The sequence below is a fragment of the Schistosoma haematobium genome, chromosome 6 (genome assembly GCF_000699445.3).
Source record: "Schistosoma haematobium chromosome 6, whole genome shotgun sequence".
Taxonomy (NCBI): domain Eukaryota; kingdom Metazoa; phylum Platyhelminthes; class Trematoda; order Strigeidida; family Schistosomatidae; genus Schistosoma; species Schistosoma haematobium.
The window spans coordinates 18,012,037-18,029,541 of NC_067201.1; the positions used below are offsets into that span (position 1 = coordinate 18,012,037).

The 17,505-nt window shown below is 34.5% G+C and overlaps 1 protein-coding gene across 1 annotated transcript in view; it reads right to left on the reverse strand.

The window, feature by feature from the left end:
• Positions 1–17,505, reverse strand: part of USP6NL (USP6 N-terminal-like protein) — a 56,662-nt gene that overhangs the window by 14,629 nt on the left and 24,528 nt on the right. Inside the window, exons 7-8 of the mRNA XM_051217029.1 lie at positions 15,750–15,849; positions 2,440–2,595 (exon numbers count right to left, since the gene is read on the reverse strand). Of these exons, the coding sequence (XP_051065660.1) occupies positions 2,440–2,595; positions 15,750–15,849 (256 nt within the window). The remainder of the gene's footprint in view (positions 1–2,439; positions 2,596–15,749; positions 15,850–17,505) is intronic.

Below are 17,505 nucleotides of genomic sequence, written 5' to 3' on the forward strand. Positions count from 1 at the left end.
CTAACCTCAACCAATCCACAAAATTGCTCGACCATCTTCCATTGTACTGAGGTAGATACCTGTTTTTACCCGACACGGATAAGCTCCACTGGTCACGGACTTCTCAATAGAACTCCGAGAATCCCCTCACGAAGCTAGTCACTAGAAAGCACACAGTAATTATCAGTATAGGGGTTGTGGAGAATATTAAGTTTTTTGATTGAGATCATGAACCGATTTTAATTGGTATTTTAGTGTTAAATCATATATGAATTGCCAGTTGATAATAGTAGTTAAAAATAAAACGAATATGTACATTGTGTACAAATCTATTGGTTTATGTCACAAAGTGATATTAACTGAGGAAACAGAGAAAATGAATGTTTATTTTTCCATAGTAGTCATTTGTCGATTAACATAGTATGTATGTAGGTTGAACATTATTAATTGTATTTTTTGATAATACGAAAAACTTTTAGCACCATCTAGAAAGGATACACGACTACAATTAATTGCCTCTGAGCAGTAGTGGTAGTAAGCAATATCATATTGTTTAGTCCGCGGTCTAAACTAAATTTTATTAGTCACTTTTTCAACAAGCTCAAAAATCTTAGTGACTTGACAACACAGTGGTTTTAGACGAGTGTAGGAGTTTGCTAGAAGTTTCCCAGCGCATATTTTTTGAGGATTATAGGAACCGTTAGTAAGAAGAATTACCAATTTGTGGAGAACTTTATCTCCTCCAATGATTTGAATTCACATCATCCAGCGAGAAGTTACCATCTAACCACTCAGAAATGTATGATTTAAAATTAAAATAAACTATCAACATCTAGGAATTTTTAGCATTAGCCGTATGTCACATCATAATAAAAATATCGTTCACGCTCCCATTTAGTATCGTTCTGATAAACGCATGTCAAATAATTAAAAAACCTTTCAAATCAAAACTTTAGAAAATGATTTCCGCACTTCATCACAGCCATTAGATGATTTTCGTTAAATAATTAGAAAAAAACGAACGATTAACAGAAACTCTAGTAAAGACTGGAAGTTTACTTTATACATATTTGGGCCTGCTAAGAAATATTAATCTATTTACTTCTGGTTAAAAAAGAGTACAGAACTGTTAGCGTCCAGTGCGAAAACGAAAACGTGTAATTTATTACTAGATTGAGAAGAAATGCTAAAACAGAAATTGACATTCTAAGATGTTAATGTTCTCGAGTTTAAACGAATATTAATTCTGATTAAATGGCCTAAACAATCCCACTAAACAGTTAATTTTGTAGCTATACTGATAAGAGTAAATTACTCCACAATTTCTCCGTTGCAATTTTAGTGTAGTTAAGAATATGTGTAAACAAACGTGTTTTCTAAAAAAAATAAGTAATAACTAAAGTCCTAGACATGATTATTACAATCCTATATATATACAACCATCCCTATCACTATCAGCACCACCACTTGAGACTTGATGATATAGATGAATGAAGTGATTAAACAATCAATATATATTACATACTAAACTAAACAAATTATGTTGAGTTTATCAAATTATTAAGCACATGAATGGTTGTAGTCGGTGTAAGTGATCTTTTAGTTTTAGTATTCTCACGTCAATACTCAACTTCGCTCCAGCCAGTTTGAATGACAGGAAGAGAGAGGAATGTACGAAGATTGGGTTGCTATAATAATAAAGATCATTAAAATAAAACGGTTAAAACTTCGATCATTGCAGATTTAAGAAAAAAGAAGAGAAGAAAGTTTCATTCTAAATTATCGAAAGTAATTGAAAGTAATACGTATACATACAATAATATTGTTTTAGCCAACAGAAATTTCAGTCAGTCATAGACAATATAGGATCCGGAACCAATAATGGATAACGATTCATAGTGATAAAAGTTAGGTCGGTAAGAGAAGATAGAAAATTAACATGATAATATATAAAGGAGAGGTAATAGTAGTATTTGTGATGGAAGCTGTATATGACAGTAGTTCATGAAGGATCTTTTGTGAAGAACTGAACGTCAACTCCTAAACATTGATGTCAATCATGTTGTCAATCATTAAAATTGCGTGAGATATTTTCTTCACATTCAGATGGTACTTAGAAAAAAACACTTAGAGAATTCAAAAATCAGTTTACTACTGATTTTTTAAAAAAATTATAAACAAAAAAAGAAAATCATGTGCTTCAAGTAGAAAGAAATAATAGATTCCCATTTTGTTACTGAATCTATTCAGTTCGAAAGTATTGGTACAATACTTATGTGAGAAAGATGATCGATGTCTATGACTTTTCCTTAGTGGCAGTGTAGCTATAAAATAACATATATTTGAGTTCAAAATCTTCCGATTTTGTTGAGAGCTCGGTACAAAACATGTATGAGAGTTGACAACTTTAATCAAACATAGTCTCACAGAAACAAAACAAATGCAAACAGAATAACTTACTCAGTGGCGGAGGCGTATCTAATTTATTCTTATGTAATAACTCTAAACAATCTTTTAGTGAATCAATTACATCATCATCATCGAATAAAAAGTCCTTGACCAATTCATCTTGAAAAAATGATGTCATTTGCATCTGATCCATTCGTAATAATCTTTCTAGAATGAAAGTAAACAAATACACATCAGGACAAATAAAACGTGAACTTGTGTAACTCATTTGAAACCTTATTCTGCAACTAGTTTCGATTATCAGACTGTCTTAATCTCACACTTGTGTTATTTCTGATTGTTGTCAATCACTTACACTATCAATTGTAAGCCCATTCTATGTGCTTACTGAGTCATCCGTTAATCTTTTCTTTCCCAAACTCTCTGACACACTGATCCTTACAGCACACATAGTATCTTCACGTTAAACTCAAACCTACCAAAGACTAAATATTACACTTCATCAATATTGCTAAACTAAGAAACTTACTAAACGATTCGAACGAAATGAATTGATGAGTGGTTAGGAGTAACTGGAAAAAATATGAATCTGATTCCTACTACTATGGTGGCCTAGCCTATAATCGGTTTTAAATCATCAGATTATAGGTTCAAACCAGCTCCATCTGCTTAAGTGCTGAATCGTACCATTAGTCAGCATACAAAAAATTTCTCGCTGTAATTGGGGTACACAGCCATAAGCCAAGTAAATGTGTTAATTTATTACAAATGAAACAATAATCACCGGCTGTTTTATATTTTATTTAAAATAATTCTGGTTTGTTCCTTTCTTAACAGATAAGCAGTTTATAGCTCATATTACTTGGAGTGAGTGTACACTGCAGACAACTAGTAGCTTTAATTTCCGAATCTATATTCACATACGCTTTTAAAGTTGACTGGTGGATTTAAATTTATACATCCGAGATTTGGAGATGTCGTATGAACAAATGATTAGATTACTCACGTCAATCATTACCAATATTGTCCCAAACCGACTGTGCTGCCGTGAAATGACTATTAACCAATTATTTTTAATTTGATTAAGGCTGTAAGAAACAAAGGCGAATCAAAAAATTTGTATTCTTCCCCTTTTACTGCTCTTGGTCTGCAGCGATTTTAAACAAATGAAATGAGTTGTATGCAGGACTTAGGTGATTTTTAGTAGGTTTTTGAAGGACAATGCTGGTTTTCACTCGTGTACTTCAATACTATATGAAAATATCACAGAACTACTACCATTACTGCTGCCAAGTAATAATATCAACAATGAAGACTAATACAATAACTTAAAAGTGAATCCTTACAAATCAATCAAACAGTTGTTTAGATTTATTCTCTGATTACTTTATTAGGATTGATGATCAAGGGATTTATTCTTGATAAAAAGTTGAACGAAGTCAATAATATTCTCATTTTACTGAATCAAAAAGAAGTATGAACCAAATATACAAAACACTTCATTAACAGGCGCTGCTTCCTGACAAGCGAGAAGAAAATGAACATCGTTAAGTCTAGATTTAGCCATATTAACAAAAGTGAACACCATATTATTATGCTAATCAATATTCTCGTCAACTGAACGTTTAAAAAAAGTTCAGAAATATGCGTATATAATCATTTGCACATTTTCAGTTTTCAACGACCCAATACGTATAAAATACGTTTTTTAATGAAGATAACTTTTAAGTGAGTAAATTTGATATGTAACAATAACAATAAGCCTTTGGTTTCTTCAAACCAAATCACTTTCCATTGATATTTACGTGGTTCGAGGTCATCTACAGGAAACCTTTCACTGACATCTTGCAGAACTAGGGTTTATGCAACAGGTGGCTACTATTTGTTAGCTTCTCAGGGAATTCATTACCAAATACCTAAGACGCTATGAGACTGAGTGAAACAGATTGGAAAAATTATTTAATGCTCTAATATTACTAACGTTAGAAAGAGTTGATCTAGGAAACCGAAAACAAAGTAGAAATAGTTTCACTAACAAAATGAAAAATAATTTACACATAAAACTCAACCTTCATTAGTTTCAATAGTGTACATCTATCAAGTTTCGAGGTTTTATTCGTAAATGCTCGCAGAATGAAAATAGTAAAAGCATTCTACTGCTCCCTTATTTCCTATTATTGTCTAGCTGATGTGTCAGTTAGGGATGTAAGCCATGAAACATGTTAACATTACAAGTAATGTACTTAATTTGTCAAAAACACAAATGCGTATGATGTATTTCAGGTTGACTGATGCCTTATTTACACATTTTATGAGAATTAGAGACTAAGGGTGGAAGAGATCTGGTTTGCATATATAATACCAAACGTGTAATTTCATTGACAGCACGCTTACAAGTCAAAGCGTGTGCCTTTGTTACTGAATTACTCAGACAGTGACAGAATCACGACAAAAGCCTATACACACAAATCAGTGAAAAGTAAGCAAGATGACACATTTACCAACTGACATTTTACTAATTGAAAGGTTTTTTATTAACCCAAGTGGAGAGGTGGATTAACTAGTAAGGAATTCAAATTTTTACCCGTAGGTGACAAGTCTGAAACATATATCACCTACTACAATTTGCACAACCAAATTGTGTCACTAACAGTCACACATAAATGTATTTTTACTATACTTCTCTATATGTTAAAACATGAGAGATGATACATAATAATTACAGAATACATTTCATATTACCACCAATCTATATAATGTCTTTCTAAACGTTAGTATAGTAGTCATATGATGCGTGGATATATATATATATATATATATATATATATATATATACGTAATATGATAATGAAGTCAACCAAAGTAGTTAAGACATATTTTCAAGTTTTTTATGTAATAACAAATAGAAGAAAGAATACTAAACAGTGTTTATTCATAAAATAAAATAACAAAGTACTTTCTAATGCGGGCTTTAGGCTTAGTTACGACACGAAAATTCCGTATTGATTGAATACTCATTGAATAGTAATAATAGCTGGTTAAGACAGATATTATGTTTAAACGAATTAGTCATATCAAAACGACAAATAATATACATATATGATCAAGTTGGTTTGTAGAAACTCGTTTAATTTTGTACTTTTCAGGATGCGTTGAAATCATTCATTGGGACAGTGAAAATCGTGGAACATTGAACAGATGGTTTGTTCCGATAACCTGTCTCAAACAGGGACAAGAAAAACTGTTCAGTGTTTTCTAGTTCCCAGTAATTTACGAGTTACTATCTATGAATAATGGAAATGATCGAATTGAAGATCTTTCTGTAAATTACTGAATTAACTGAATAATAGACGCGCGTTCATTGGTCGGTATTACGTTTAGTGTTTCAGAAATTTAACAAATTGACAACTAAGGTACATTGTCATCAGCACTGTTGTCTGCAATGCGACATTATAAAAGACAAATTGATCATCTTTGATCGATGATACTTGACCATTCACTGTTTGTTGTTTAAATTATGTTGACTTCTAGGCAAGTAAGATAATTTCTTAATAAAAAATAGGATTACGTATCGTATTTCAATTATTTATGTTTAATACGGAAAGATTCAAGAAATATAAAACATCAAGGGGAGAATCAGAAACATTAACTAGAACTAATTAAATCTCGGCGACCGACTATTATTATAAAGAAAAAAGTCATTATTTGTGAATCACATTGTTAATAATCTGCTGTACAGCTTGCGTTTTAGTACTCTAGTCGATTGACCAAACTGAATATACTAATTACGTAGGAAGGAATAAGGTATATGATGATGATTTTGTAGAAGTATCTTCAAACTTTACCGAACTGATCGAGTAATAAATAGGCAATTTATCTGATCGAGAGTGTTAGCCACGGAAACCACGAACTGGGAATATGTTTCAGTCTTATCTATTTACAATTACGATTTTACTAACTGCTGAATCCTAAAGTACGCGACGATTTGTAAAACATAGCAAATTACCCCATCATTTTATTTGGTGTGCACTAACAATGTCATCAACTGGTTTGTTTTTCTCAACAGTTTCTAATTTACCTAACGATTACATGTTTATGTACTTAACTTTGAGTGGTGAATTTTAGGAGATATTAACCAATTGGTCACACAAACTAAGGTGTAACACGGTTGAAATATAAAAATTAAACTTAAAAACGCTAAGCCAATGCTTCACTTCTTGACTAGGCTTAAATATCCATAATTGAATATATATAAACCTAGGATATAATACACCTTTAGAAAACATCTCTTATTACTGTATGGTGATCTAATGCAAAACATTTTTTCTTGAGATTTAACACCAATAAGTACGGAGAAAATTGATATCAAGTTTTGAGTGGTATTTGAGAGCACTTGAGGTATCAAAGTGTAGAATGTAGTATACATGGTATAATGTAGGTTGATATTTTATTTCTCGGTACATTCAAAATGGGGAAATCCGATTACTTTCGATCTAATTACGCAGCTGAAAAGTGGATTTGTACTATGAATTAACTCGCGTATATTATATTGTAATCCAAGAAAACGTTATATACTGGCCGATGGCTACTTTATCATACTATATGAACAGGAAAAGAATATTCACTGTATTCATTGTATTTTTGAGAACTAACTAGGTCTAAAGTTTATAAACAGAAGGAAAACCAAAACAAGAGTAAGACATTAGATCATAGAAGTAAAACAAAAGGATAAGAAAAGGGTCGAATAAAATTGAATGAAAGAAAACAACGAAAAGTACACGTATTGGTCGAATAGTAATTGCCCAATGAGAATGAAGATAAAGACATACATACATACATACATACATATTTATGCATACATATGTTGTATGTATATGTCACTCATGAATTATCTTTTAAAAGCAGTTCATTTATAATATGTATTTGATTATACTTTAAAGACAAATACAAATTCATGCATTTGAATTTAAGTCTTTGGATGTGTGCGCGAAAGAGGGCTTGTTAGAGTTCCTCAGCTCCTCATACTAGAGTAGGTAGAAGCAGAAGATTAATGACTGGAAAATGAAGTGTTTGAGTCACTAAGTCACAGACTTGACAGAAGTATACAATCGAATAAATAACTATAGTAAACACGAACTTCGGATAAATCTCCATCTTATTAAAAATGAACAATGACCAGTTTGACTGTGTAAGTCTTAAACATTTCGACATATGGACTACAAAATAAAAAAATTTTGAGAATCTGGAGAAAATCAGATAATTATTTTGAAGTATAATCACACTTATCGAAAATGATAGTGACAGTATTTAGTGTCTTAAGTGAGAGTTTGCAAAGTTTATGACAAGAAAAATCAAGTATCGTACAGCCGATTTATGTCCTATATTCTACATCGGCAGGTACGTTAGAATGCTTATTGGGTCTCACCATTTTACATAAATGTTGAAGCACTTGTTAAAATAAACGAACTTGAAAGTATGATTTGATAGTTGGAAAGTTTTGAAGTTATCACAAACAATCTAGTTAGACTCATAAAGATAGTAAATATCTGGGTAGTTACCAGAATTTAACGTTATAGGAAGTGGAGAATTTCTTGCTATCATGTGTACAAACTCTATCCAGAATATGACACCGATGGTATGGTATTAGAAATCACTGTTCGATACTCTGATACGATAGCAAATTATCTTAAATTGTTTCAGTTCAAAATAACTGTAGTAGAAGGGTAGGAGTCAATACAAAGTACTTTGATATGAGCTATTAATAATTAATCACTAGCCTCAATACAAAACAAGTAGCTCGAAACACAATATTCAGAATTGTAATAGGTTCCTGATTTGGATTAAAAAATTTGTTATCTGAACTATTAAAATCTATTTTTGATCATATAATAAAGGCTTATCAGTCACTGAAGGAAATAAGATTGAAGACTGATACATAGGATAAATCCATTTACAAAAATCTGTCCTTAATGAGTGGGTTTACTGAGAGAAGTACTATTCCATACAAGAACGGCCGCTGATAAAAATTTCAAACACATTACACGTACACTAGACTCAAATGAGAGAGTCTGAATTTTCAGTAATGTTAACTAGTATACAATACATTTAGATATTGTTTAGTTACAAATGGTTCTAACCACGAATCCGGTTCGAAATTGAAAAGGTTCAACATGCTTAAAACATTAAATATTGGCTTTCAACTTAAAATAAGTAAAATTAAAGGTGGATCTATAAGTAATCCACTGTATATAAACTGATAACGCTTTTTAAAAAAAAAATTAACAAGACACCATTAAATGAACTATTAGAGACTATGAAACAGTGGATAAATATTACAATCAAATTTATGGTTTTTCATCGATAGGAATCCTTGGTACCTTGCGTATACAAGTTTTACAGGTACCATGATTTTTGATGGGAATGTTTTAAAAACCAAACAAGGAAAAGAACATTTTACCTGTGAAGGTTAGTGAGGCCATTTGATTACTTAGGCTGATGTACGTGAAGCGGGATTCAAAAGTTATTACAAAGCCAATGGATCGGAATTTGATAATTCAGTTTCCCAGCTTTAACCTATGTATATAACCAGCACGAAATGTTACTGAAGGGGATTCGTCTTCATTTCTTAGTCGACAACATATCCCCCTATCAAAATATCACAAAATCTGAGGAGCAAATAATTATTCAGTGACGTCATTTGATATGAAATTAGTCGTTTGTTAATCAATGAGGGTCAATGACGTTGGATAATGATCATCTTCATAGAAGATCGACTGAAAACTAAAACCACTGGATTCAAGTCTAATTGTTAAACATTTTAGTACTGGTTAGTACAAATTTAAACTCGAGTGGTTAAGAATGTGTGCCGATAAGGCATCGTAAATTGAGATTAAACAGTGTTTACTTGTTGATATAAGTCACTGACGAAAAATATATTCATTTGAATATATATATATATATATATATGCCGCGGTCAAGAAGTTGATCGATTAGACAGTAATCCAACTGTTTTTCATTTGCATTCACTGTGATGTAGCTGAAGATGGTTAATTTATCATTTTACTTGTATTCGTATTTTTCGTAAATTTTGAGGTGCACTTATTTGTTTCTCAGAATTAGCTTGAATAAATGCTGATATTATAATGTTATGGTTTGGTTCGTTTGACCCAGTAAAAGTTGGACGTATATAACAGATAGTACGTTAAAAAATTATTGATGTAAACGTTTTTAATAGTAATGAAACTCATTTATTGAGTATAACTTTATCTACTCGGTTTTTAGTCTAACATTCATGTGTATGTAAGGGCTAGTGATACTATCCACTTGCTTAAACCAAAGTAGGGAGACCAGATTGATTTGAACGTGTCATCTTGTCACCAAAAGTCACCTGCACTAGTTGCTAGCGATGGTATACATTTCTTGGCGAGACTCACGTAAATCGGCAAAATTAAAGATAGGAGGGACACCATTTCAAGAGCGAGACTCTAATTTAAGGACGACCTTTGAACGAATCTTAAATGACCTTGACAATTATTAGCCTATCAGAAGACAGATTAAAGTGAAAATATATGCTAAGAAAGTAATGAAGTACAGTGGATATTCTTCTTTTACATGATTTAAAAACTTGTTAAGGTTTCATAAAGGTTCAGAGGTTCTGAATTCATAATGCATACGGTATAGAAACTCGTCCATAGGGTTAGGGTGGCGAGATTCTAATTTAGAGACCAGCCAATCAGAAGCGTTTGAGCAATTTCAAGCCCACGGAGCCAAGTTCAACAAGTGATGCTAACATACGATCGATTTACAACGGATTTTAGAGAAGACGTGTTTATTGAGAGGCTACAACCCTAACCCTATGGACGAGTTTCTACACCGTATGCATTATGAATTCAGAACCTCTGAACCTTTATGAAACCTTAATAAGTTTTTAAATCATATAAAAGAAGAATATCCACTGTACTTCATTACTTTCTTATCATATATTTTCACTTTAATCTGTCTTCTGATTAGCTAATAACTGAAATTCCTCAAACGCTTCTCATTGGCTCGTCCCTAAATTAGAGTCTCGCCAATTTTTTTATCGTCAACCAAAATTTTAGGTCAAGTATCGTTTATAACTTATTTCGAATATTTACCCTTCTGTTAAATTTGACATTTTTTCGCAAACAGACATTGCTTTGTATCTTTGTTTGCTGGGGGGACTATTATAGCAACTCATGCGCAATTGAGTTTGTTCACATTTAATTCGGTTAAGTCATTTGGTTAACTATTAACGAACGAGTCATCCGTACAACAACTTATCTATATCATTGTATCTTTATTGTTGCAAATGTATGAACATGTATGCTTGAGCATTGCTTACTGCCCACGCATTTATTCACGCTGCTAGCCTTACCACTAACTGCTCAATTGATTCGATGATTCATTCATTTCACCATGTATATATATGTCCATGTTATTCATGTTCATGGCTCTCGCTCGTTTAATTGTACTCGCTTACTCGTACTCATATTCGCTGACTCACTTACTCGCCTGCTTGCCTTTCGGCACAACGCTTTCATGCTTGTTTAACGCACTTGTAATTTTTCATATCTATGTGTGTGGTCCCATAATAAACGTAATCAACACTTCGTATTCGCCTTCTGATTAATATACCGTTGGGGGCGTTATCTAGTGACAATTATCAAGACGAACTGTATACGAAGTTGAAGGATTATGTTTAATACCGACCACCACAAGGTTTATATTGCGCAAGAAATATTTCTATATATACATTTATTCATGTTAATGTCCTCCTTAGCTGTATCGATGTAAGATGTAAAACCGTTGACTCAGCTGAATCGAACTTAATCCTTATTGAGAGTAAAAATTTAAGAATACTAATGCAGAACCATATTAAGGATAGGTATAATCATCGATTTTCGCCACTACGATTATTCGAAGATAATAATCATATCTATATATTGCAAACGAACCACCTTTAAGGAATAATTTCTTAATACCAAATAAGATACTAGTTGGTCAGTTGAGTGGAGAATACAATACAATACAAAAAAATAGAACTTCTCAGGCAGTGGCTGTGTACGCGTGACCATGTGAAAACATTTCGAGAGAGAGAGCTCTCCCCACCCTCGACCGTAACAGGGCATTTGGGGGCCAAAATAAATTAAATACAATTCACAACAGTTTTAGTTAAAATATCCCCCAAAGTCAACACGATGATATACAGTTGCATAGGAAACGTTAAAAATCCACTGAAATAAGATTTTTATAATTTTTCTTTATGACTATTTACTGGAAATCCAGCGCTGTTGGGGTGATTAGTAGACTAAGACACAGATGTTAGACAAAGAGACAAAGAAAAATAGCTGAGCAAAGAATTGCACCCGTGTCATCAACTGGTGAAATGGATCTTACTACAGAACAAATAATAGACCACAGATTATACAAATTGCAAATATCCTATAGGAATAAACAAAAATGGTAAAATTACGAGGGAATCTATCAATCAGAATATATTTCTAAATTCGTATTAATACAATAAAAGCAAATAAACATAGTACTATAATGTACATTGGAGAGATCTGTATGCTAGAGAAAGAAATGTATAAGTTAATAATTTATTAAAAGGTAAAAATCAACTAAAATTTTACCAACTAGTTTAAATTATCAGATTTGAGACCTGCCTACTCCAAGGAACAACAAAATATTTCTAAGATCATGGATTTGAAGTATTGATTAATTTACGTATATCAACTCCTGAATTCCTGATAATTGCATTTTAAGTACATCAAAGTAACTATTTCCATTATCAAAAACAAAAATTTTAGATGTCACAGTGAAGCAATACAATAGTTGAAAATCTCAAGATCCAATCTTGGAAAACACCAGTCATTCATTGAACTAAAAGAACCCATCAAACAATAGTACGAGTTATCGCCCAACGGAACTCATTAACCAACTAAAGATGTGTATACCGGAATTCGGGGTTAAAAGATTTCTCATTTCAACGGTTTGTGATACCAACTTAACTGTCCAAGCTGATGTAGGTTAAACAATTTCTAGCTTGTAATACAGTTGTTAGGAGTTAAATACCCTGACAATTAAGTGTAAATGCTCTAGTAAAAAGAATTCACAGATTCTGATAGTAATGTAAATTAGCAACGAAAACAGTGTTCAGATGAAGAGAAGGAATGAAAGAAAACATTATTGCTATTCTATGCTGATTTACAGAACAAAAATCATTATTTCTGTTATCATTATTAGGAATCAATTTATTCTACGTAATAAAAATAAGCATTCAATAGAGATAAATGACTAAATACTAGGGTGAGTTAGGTTGCTAAAATAGCTTTTAAAAGCATTTCAGAGCGAATCCAACAGGAGAGTTGAACCTACTCCACCGTAACCCGACTGAAGCTGCTACCTTGACGCGGTGGTCGGGCTTGCCTATCGTGATGATCCAACCGAGCTATATTGGCTGGAACATATGTTCCTGTAGGTTCTACCATGCCAGGCAGGTCGATTGGTGAACGGTAAGACTAAAAGCAGCAACTCAAGGTCTGAGGGCGAAGTCGTACTGCTGACTGTACAGAGGTGTGACAGCAGTAAGGTGTTTCCCTCGGACAACCAGCATGACAGTGATGCTGCCTTCCCACAAGGAGGAGTGGGGTTAGAAAAGGTCGACCCTAAAAATGTCACACCTCACGGATTTCCGTCTCCAGCGGTAAGGCGCTTTGAAGAACGGAGCTAACACGTCAAAAACCTTCCACGAAAAGGCCGTGCGCGACCGGCCTCAAGCAGTTGTCCCTTGGGCTCTGCGGTCACGCTCCCAGGTCGTCAAGACCAACACTAATCCAATTTCCTTTTCAGGTTCCTCAAGAAATACCCTTCCACGGTGTGGGCAGCGGGGAAGTGACATCAGCCCTCATGCCCGTAACAGCACACGAGACCAAGTTGGTCACATTCAAATCCTTCCTACACCTCCTAATACCTCTCTTATCTCCATGACTAACCCTCCTCACGTCTCTTTATCACCTCGCACCGCTAGGGCAAACGATTCGAGTACGTGGAACGCTATTCCTGGTCTCCTGAAACCACGCTCTAAACTACACATAGGAGCTTTTAACGTACGAACACTTTGCCAAATAGGACAGCAGGCTTCCGTAGCTAGGACTTTAGAATCTCGCGCCATCGATGTGTGCTGCGTCTCCGAAACGCGCATACAGGATCCGAGTAGCGTCATTCACTTGACCTCACCATGCCAAAATAAAGAACCGACTCGATTCACACTTCGTGTATCTGGAAGCCCTGATTCTGCTTCCCGTGGCCTCGCCGGCGTAGGTATAGCATTGAGTCCTAGGGCAGAACTAGCTCTCTTAGACTGAATTCCAGTAGACAGTCGTTTGTGCGCTGTCCGACTGAACGGAACAGTAAGGATCCCAAAAGATAGGGACACTCGTCGTTGCCTCTTCGTCGTTTCTGCCTATTCTCCCACTGACTGCAGCACAGATGAGTTTTACAGAAAGCTCTCCGACCTCATCCTAAAAGCTAGGCGCTCGGGTGTAGTAATGGTGGCCGGTGACTTTAATGCTCAAGTAGGTAAACTAAGCGAAAAGGAAGGATACTTGGGTGGATCTTATGGTGTCGTGGCTCAAAGGACAGATAATGGCGACCGTCTGTTGCAGCTATGCTCAGATAACCGCCCGTTCCTTGCAAATACTAACTTTAAGCATAAGGAAAAGCATCTTTTAACATGGCGACCCCTAATTCGTTCCAACGTTGAACCCAAATGGATCACATCGCTATCAGCCACCGATGGAGGGGCTCGATAGAAGACTGTCGCTCATTCTGGAGCACATGCTTAGATCCAGATCATGCTCTAGTACGAGCGCGTATCTGTCTGCGTCTTACTGGACGTAGGAAAGACGCTGCAAGGAAACCGCTTATGGCCCTACTTAATGATAGTCAAGCTAAGAGTATATTTCAGGAACAACTAGAAAAACAGATAGGCAGCCATGTATGTGATGCCCACCCCGAGGCGGCATGGAATGATATCCGAAAAGCTGTGGAAACAGCAGTGATATCTGCTAGTACGGTAACCCGTAAGGTTAGGGAGCAATACTGGATCTCAGCAGCATCTATCGCACTGATAGATGCTCGGAAACTCATTCCATCTGGATCTGAACATAATGAAGAGCGGAGTCAGCTTAAGCGCAAGCTGAAAAGAAGCCTACGCACTGATCACGAACAGTGGTGGGTAGCGAAATCAAGAGAGATGGAAAAGGCAGCGGCGATAGGTAATAGCAGACAATTGTTCAGACTCGTTAAGGAAACCGGAATTAGGAACCCGACTGTTAGCGAAACAATCTCAGAGAAAGATGGACATATTATTCATTCTCAATCCAGGAGATTGGATCGATGGACAGAACACTTTAGGGATCAGTTCAACTGGCCTTCAGCCACACTTTGGTTTCCCGCGATCTCCAGTCAACCTGAATGGCAAGTTAGTGTAGGTCCTCCGACTCTTGACGAAGTTGAAAAAGCCACTGCATATCTGTGTTAATGTGGTGTTGCAACTCGAACTGATGTACGTACGTACGAAGTTCTACGTTGTTACTGACTGACTGACTGACTCGACCGTATTGTGTGATGATTCTACTTCATTTGTAAACTTTAAGTACTTGTTCAACGTTGTCTTCAAACAATTGATGGCACATGATAAAATCACCAAGTAATGCTGAGGTTAGACGCAGAGTTTTGGGTAGGAGTAGTAAGCCATTTGATAAGGCCTCTATCAAATGAAGAATGTTTATTACACGTGATTGGCCACCACCTAGCCCGATATGCAATCATGACTAGTGTAGGGAAAATTTAATAGGAAATTAATAACAGTCAGATTAAGCCACACCATCGATATTAAGGTGCGTTGTTTGGGACTCGACTGAGACTTATGAAATATATTGGTTGGCACAGATCACCGTGGTGCTGTTGCATTCATTTTCTGTTTTACTCAGGACCTTGATAATAATATAATCGCACGCTCTTGATTCTTAGATGTCATTCATTTACTTTCAACTGTATTTCATTTAACTGTAACTGGTATTTGCCCCGCTCTGCTTCTCATCTTGCAAACTTCCCCTCTCGTTATGCTTATATGTAAGGTGTGACAACCAGGATGAATAATAATTCAAAACAGGTCCCGAATTGATTTATGAGAAATGAAAAATCGGAATAACGAACGAAATTTAATTAAAATATACATATTGTCGAAATGACAATTTAGTGATAACGACAAAATTAATATGCATAAACAATTAAATCCACAAAGAAAATATTACTAGTTACTAAAAAAAACATACTACTGTGCATTTTCAGTATGTTGTATGCCATAGCCAAGAGTAGCTTTTCACCTTCCAATAAGTAAATATCCCATAATCGAAGTACTAGGGTAACAGGTAACTGAAAAACCAACATACACATATACATATACATAAATTAAAATTGTCAGTTTGGCGAATATACCAAGACATTCATATAAAATCAGTAAACATGATTTTTTTTTTAGTTTTACAAAATCACAATGTTGACAGAATGAATGTAACAGTTCCAAATATTAAAACCTGACGCAACACACTTGAACAATTCATATACGTGACTCATTGATAAGGTAGAAGTTTAGTTACTCTACTTATAACCACACATTTTGTGAGTATGAGGGCCAGTAATACAAATTAATGGTTGTAGTTTGCGTGTCACAGCCACTAAGTTACCGTTCCATATAGATAAATAATTAAATAACCAAGAGCAAAAGACTATATAACTCCAGGCACTAAATTGCGATTTACATCTGTGATGTGTAAGAGAACAGCACTGTCCGGTTAACAAGATCATAATATACGAAACGGGGTTGCGACTTGATATATAAATGTTACATATGGTTATGATAGAGCTTAAAGTTAATTTTAATAATCATCAGTGCTACTATGTCGTGGAAAAGGCACGCTACGTCAAACGGCCTAGTGACTAAGCCAGTAAAACACCTGCCTGATTATCTCTAGCAATTTAATTATAACCTGTATAGTAGGCAGAGACAGGCGTGTTCAGCTTTGAGTCACACTATTTCTGTTTGAGAGCCAGTGATACTGTAATGAACGAGAACACAGGTGGGTATTTTCATACAAAATACAGAGTTCTTTGGTCAAATATGAAAACCATACGTTCAATACTTCATTTTCAAATTCTCCATCAATTGTCTCAAAATTCATTGTTTCTTCGTTGCCATAACAATTACTCTCTGTTCCCGTTCTCTTCGATTCGATTTTCCCACCCTTCTGTTGCCAGGCATTCCACTTCTGAATGGTGTTATATACTATTTATGTCGGCAGACATAAGTAGCATACACCACAATACTACCTGACTCCCTAAAATGAAATAGATGGAAGGGAGTTAAACTTGCAACCCAGTTGTAGAAAGACTAGAGTTTTATCCACTCCAGTCATTTTAGTATATTCAGCTCCGTGATTCAGTAAAATTGTTCACTTACAAATAAAAATGTTAACGTTGTAATGCAAAACAGTTGAAGACTATGGTGTACACTTAGGATATGTTGTTTGTTGGAAATAGCCTAAAACCACAAGTAATAAACTTATGAACAAAGGTTTACAGTACTTTAGTTAGTGAAGTTCAGATACAAGTTTGAAAGGGAACCGAAATCCCTAATAAAAGGAATCGAGTACAAAATATGTGATTAAACAATATTTAAGATTGATGCGCATTTAAGTGTTGAAAAAATATTAATGCAGAGTAGAAATGTTATGGTTAATAATAGTCATGATGAAAATAATGCATTAAATAATCATAACAAAAAAGTATGGGTGACTACATAATTAGAACCAAAATCAAATTAATAAATGCTCATTGATAAGATTATGCAGGAGATAAAAAATTATCTGACTGAAATCATATCAACTATGGCAAAGACGGAATTATAACGCCTTTCTTTTGTACACATAGGTCAGGTCGGAAATGTGTGATAGCGATTGCCTGTACAAAACAGTGGAACTAATGTTGATTATTTATTAATGATCCTGGGAACTTAGAGATATTCTTTTTAAG